Source organism: Erythrolamprus reginae, chromosome 1 (genome assembly GCF_031021105.1).
Source record: "Erythrolamprus reginae isolate rEryReg1 chromosome 1, rEryReg1.hap1, whole genome shotgun sequence".
Lineage (NCBI taxonomy): Eukaryota > Metazoa > Chordata > Lepidosauria > Squamata > Dipsadidae > Erythrolamprus > Erythrolamprus reginae.
Window position 1 is genome coordinate 239,468,571 of NC_091950.1, and position 6,000 is coordinate 239,474,570.

General features: G+C 34.7%; 1 protein-coding gene across 3 annotated transcripts in view; it reads left to right on the top strand.

The window, feature by feature from the left end:
• Window positions 1-5,538, top strand: part of TASP1 (taspase 1) — a 64,926-nt gene extending 59,388 nt beyond the window's left edge. For all 3 annotated transcript variants that reach the window (XM_070732629.1, XM_070732631.1, XM_070732630.1), the window contains exon 14: window positions 2,352-5,538. In XM_070732629.1, coding sequence (XP_070588730.1) covers window positions 2,352-2,444 — 93 coding nt within the window. In that variant the 3' untranslated portion in view covers window positions 2,445-5,538. The remainder of the gene's footprint in view (window positions 1-2,351) is intronic.
• Window positions 5,539-6,000: the final 462 nt, after the last annotated feature.

The following is a 6,000-nucleotide window of genomic DNA, read 5'->3' on the forward strand; positions in this document are numbered from 1 at the left end:
CATTCACCTATAAAGAAATCTGTTGAATTGTTTTTCTTCAGATTTTTAGGAAGCAGAGAAAGTTGGTTCTAGGGAGAATGCATTGCACAGCCTGCAACGAACGGGATGGAAGGGGACCATTATTTATATATAGTACATGTCTGGATCAACTTCTCCTTTCTAGGGTAGAAGGACTCTCTAGACATTTTAATGTCCACACAGATTTGTAACATGAGAAGTGTCTTCCTTTCAAGGTAGAGCAAACTAGAAATCCATTGCTATGTAGGCGAATACAACTTATATTGTAAAGTAAAACAAAATAATCTAAGTCTAAATGTGTTTCCACCCCTTCTCTCTTCATCTTCATGTTGTGAGAAAAATATTCCATCAAAACAAGGAACACACACAAACCACTAACAATAAATCTTACTTTTGGATTGGATTTGGATTTATTGGATTTATTGGAAACTTTGAGATTCAGAGTTTATTTTCATGAGCAATTGAGAACATGGATAAAAGCTTTCATATAATAACACAACTTACATCAACATCCCATTGCAATGAGGTCCACTGTCATAGCTAAATCCAGCAAGGATTAGCTATGGCCAGAGACCCTGATTTCATCCCAAGACATTCTTTTTGTACTTTTCTGCACACATTTCACAACTTATTTCCTTGTTCTGGTCTTAGTGACAGACAGTCTCCATATATACCTGTGTACATCTCAAAGCTCTATCCTTTGTCTAGTTTCAGTTCCCTATTTCTCACAGTTTCAACATTCTAATTCCAAATATATCTCAAAACTACATAATTTGCAAAAACACACTTCACAGCAATAGCTCAGCAAAATCACAAATAGTTCTGGTGCACTTTGCAATATTTCTGTCTAAAACTTTGGTTCATGTAACTTTTAGGGCCTACTATCCTTCTGAGATGTATATAATCAGACCCCAGTTTTCCTTCTCTTCACAATGTGAACTAGGAAGAGACCTGTCAAAAAGATTTAATCACATGACATTCTTGCCCAAGACTCGGGCTGCTTTTATCTGACCGTAAGGCTTAGGTAATGGCTCTTCCTTTTGTCCCTCGTGACTATTCCATAGTCTATAGGTGATGCAACAGGGAATCATTTAGGGCTGTAAAGTTTAACATTTTAAATTGCACTTGTATCTCACAACCAGTGCTGATATTTTGGTCACCCTGCAATCTCACTGTCTTGTTTCTATATTTTTCATTAATTCCAAGTTCTGAATACTTTTCAGGAATAGAGCATAGAGAATGCATTGCAGCACTCAAGACAGAAAGCAGCTTGGTCATGGGTAACTGCTATGCAATCATTTCCAGCTCAGGAATAGTTATGGTTTGTATGCCAGATGCAATTATTCTCCTTGTCACAATTCCTTTGCTATCTATCAAGTTAGGGTTGAGGATCAAATTGCATCCCTGGCTGTAGCCTTCTTTTTGCAGGGGAAAATGCCAACCTATTCAGAACAAGCTGAACTCCAATCCCTTAACCTAGTTTCCTATTGACCAAAGGAATCTTCATTCTGTTTGGATTAAATTTCATCTTATTTTTCCTCATCTAATCCACCACTGAATTTAGGCAATGTTAAAAGGTATTCAATATTTCTTGGGAATTAGATGGCACTGACTTCAAAACTTGGAGAGTGAGGTTGGAATTTTATAAGACTTTGTAAGCCAATGACCTAGATGCTAAAGAATAGTCACCCAGCGTCAATTTCTTCACATTACTTTTGATATCAGGACTGAAACCATTGGAAAATTGGGAACACAATTCAGAAGAATTGTCAAGCCCTGGCAAAGGATTGGCAAACTTAGAAAACTAGTACCATTTGGATTTCTGGACAAGTCTCTTATTTTTTTCTAGTAGGGTGACGTAGCAGAATAATTCTGCACAACTTACATCTAGTGTAATTAAGTGGGGTTATGCTGACTATCTCATGCTTCTCCATCCTCTGGACTCAAGAGGCACTTCCATAATTACCCTGTTCTCCCTTAACTATCAGGGTGCCTCCTATGTATCTCCTTTTAGGCATTCCTTCACTATGATATCAGAAGATGGTTTGTGTTTTTTTACAACAGGCAGAGATGGTCTGGCTAGTTCATTTATCGGTAGAAGTTACTCATAAGGTGATCCAGTCCCCTATTCCTCCAAATAATCAATTGCCCTTCAGGTGCATTTAGAGTTGTAAGGCAGCCTCATCTTGGCCACTTTGAGTGAAATAGTGGAAATTATTTGTAGCATATATAAGAATGTGGGCTTATTTAATTCTTGTTAGTCAGTGGTTGTTGGTATTTTTTGGTCCACCTTTACTTCTTAAGCTCTCAAATTTTCACATATTTCTTTACAGACTCACATTTCAAGGCTTCCACATGGAGCTGTGGCAGGACAGTCGGTAGCAATTGAAGGAGGAGTTTGTCGACTGGAAAGCCCAGCGAACTGAACCACTATGTAATGGGTCAGCACAAATGCTATTTGTATAATAAGATCCTTTGTGTTTTAAGAGAGAGTGAGATTTCTATTATTTTATATACTTTTATTGCAACCACATGCACCCGAACTTGAAACAAGTGCTGCTGTAGCTTTAGATTCTAAAATTTTGTTTGAATGTACAGTATATGGGAACACATCTCCCAGGAGGAAAAAAAATCTGTTCTCATTTGCGTGAAATATTTTAACGTTAGAAAAGATTTTATGAGTTACTTGATCAGTCTGTAAGATAATAACATCCTGAAATTGCCAGAAAGAAATGATTTTAAAAATAGAAGAAATGCTGATCACAAATGTTATATTGAGAACATGCAAACTGACTTGAAGTAAACAAGAGTCAGAATATGCTCAATACTATTTGATAGTCTCAGGATAGTCCTATGATTGCTTAAGCATACCCTGATTTTCCCAATGGGATATAATAATTTCTTTCTAGCAAAGAGGGATTGATTCCAGTGAAACAGTCTAGGACAGGGTTACAGCCAGACTTTTTATGTTCAGTTATTCAATTGTGGTACTTACTTTGGCTTAAATGTTACATAGCTTAAAGCGTTTATGTATTATGAAAGGCTCTGTAAAGATAACGTAGAGTCATAAGTCTTTACTTTGTGTATAACTGCATATTGGGATGTACAGAAGAACAACATTTATTGAAAGAGTTAGTACTATTCTTTGGTTTAAATATATTTTGAGAGAATAATATAGAAATAAACTATTACTGGACAATGCAAAGTGTATTAAAGTGGTGATGTAGAGGAAATAATTCTAGCTTTCTTCTGTTCCTTAAATTCCAAAGTTAAAGTAAATGGGTATGCATGTGTGCAATTAAATTTACATGTAATGTATGTGGTGTTACAAGTGCCCTTTGAAATGATTTTATGCAGCCAGAATTTATGAATGGTACATATTTTCTTATACTGTATGTTGTAAATATGGTTAGATTCTTCCCCCCCCCCCCCCCCAAATAATAGTTCAGGTTTCTTTTGATAAATACTTGGGTGTAATGGCTGTAAGACAATCCCTTTAAAAAAGGCTAGCAAATGAACTATTTGTATAGTGCCAGGAGAAGATATAGGCATTCTTTAGAAATCCTTGCTCCACGACCTGCAAATTATATATGCATTGTACTTATTTTCTCTAACTGAAGTGTCCTCAATCAATTTAATATTGTAATTAGAAGAAAATACTGTTTACAACTGTTTCTGATTTCATGAAAAAGATGGACTAATGCCAAGTTATCTTATTTGTTGATTTCTGGAGGGGTTTTTTTAAGCAATACAATTCACTATGATTTCTAATCATTTCCCCAGAGATACAGATGGCTGCAAACTGTCGCCACAAATAGCTGTCTTGAGATACAGTATGTCCATAAATTCAACATTTTATCACTAGGCTCATTTGAAAGTGTACATTGCAGCATTCCATTCATTCTTTCAATCATTCATTCCTCAGAGGAAGTAGTTATTTATCATTTGAGAAAAGCCGGGGGGGGGTTGGGGGGAGGGGGAGGGGAGAGATCTTCTATTTGGTCTATTTTAATATTGATCAAAAATAAAGTATTTATTTTTGATCAATACTTTAACACACCCTTATATAATATAGTGGCAAACAGGGAGAGAATTATATGCTATGCTACTAAATGTACTATGCACATAGTTTGGATTTTCCTAATAGTACCCCTTACCTCCAGATTCAAAACTATGATGCATACTGTATTTGATCAGTTTCTCGCATCATGACTTTATCCCTTGTCCAATAGCATTATATGAAGACAACTCACCATAGGAAAACTGATCCAACTACAAACTCTTTGATGATAATATTTCTACTCTGATAATAGGAAATATTTTTTTAAAAATTCAGTATTGTTCAAAATATTGAAAATGTACATGGTGCTACTAGGATGGTATAGTCATCTGTTTTGAGCACTTTGGTATGTATATCATTAGATTACACTTCAAGTTAGAATAATCTGATATGTTTGTAGTATCATGAAAAATATCCATGAACAATGAATGGCTGCATAACAGAAAAAGTTACCAACTGTAGGTGGTAGGGTCCTATCCCCCTCTGTTTATTAGTAAACAGATTATTCAGCACTGAGCTAAAATATTTGGTCTTGAAACATTTGGCAAAAAATGTAAACTAAATCGTTATAAAGGTTGTAAAAGTTCAATTTATGTTAATGAAGAAATGCAACTATTAATTTTAGACCCTCCTTCAGAATGAATTTAGGTAAGGTAAGCCTGAAGAATAGCCCTGGTGCTGTGATACATAGAGCTTCAACCAGAAAATTAGTAATTGCTAGCCTTGTTTTCTTAAGTTAAAAGGATCCAGGGATTGGGAAGTGGGACAACTTGCCACACCCATCTCCCCATGGCCAACTCACTGCGGGACAGTTTGTTGCAGGATAATGTAACAATATGGTTTAATTACCAGTATTTAAAATAAAATAAAAAATAGTTTATGCTACTACCATTTCATTCTGTCCCCCCTTTTGCATTATTCTATTCTGTTCTATTCTATTCTATCCTATTCTATTCTATATTCTACTCTACCATTTCTTTGATATTAGAGTAACTCTTGTCTTATAGCGAGTTGGCCATGGCAAATTGTCATTGACCCCCAGGGATTGTTTTTTTAATTTTAAGAACAAGATAGAAATATCAAAGATGAATGAATTCCAACAGAAGGGAGCTACATAATCTCTAATAGCATGTCGGGGGGTTTTTACTCTAAAAAAATAATATGTAATTCAATGAAAAAATATACATGAAAATTGAAATGCTAAAGGAATCACAGTGTGTGAAGTTGCATGTAAATACATAAACTGTTGTTGTCAACTGTTGTTCTAGGTTAATCAAACAATTACAATGGTAGAAGCAGTGGACAGGTTGGAGCTGTCATGTTCTATTACCTTTTTTAAAACAAGAATATAATCTATGATATTTCATCTACAGTAAAAATGTATGTAAACATTAAAAGAAAATAACATGGAATTCTAAGGATATCTCATGGAATGTATATTAAAGTTTTTAAAATGTAAATGACGGATGCTAGTGTTGTAAAATATGTTTGCTATTTGTAACTGTGAGTATAACTTTGGGGATGTTGATGCACAGAAAAAGATGTTATATTTTCTGCATGCTTTTGAGATTATATTATATAAATCTTTCCAACCAATGAATCTCACATGCCAAATGTCCTGCCCTGATGAAAATATCTAATATGGTAATGAAATATTTGCAACACGTAAATTTAGCTCAGAGAATGTTAACAACAAAGCAGACCAATTCTGAATATTACCTATTCTGTACTATCATTATATTGCTCTGGTAAACTTTTAAAGCAAAACAGTTATCTCATGTTACTCTAAAATGCTATATTCTCCTCTGCATATAATTTGTAGCCTGGAATTCCATTAGTATCACAACCATAATCTGCAACAGAACTATCAAGTTACCCAATCCAGCACATATTATCATAATAAGCCAATGCAGTTTTAAAAT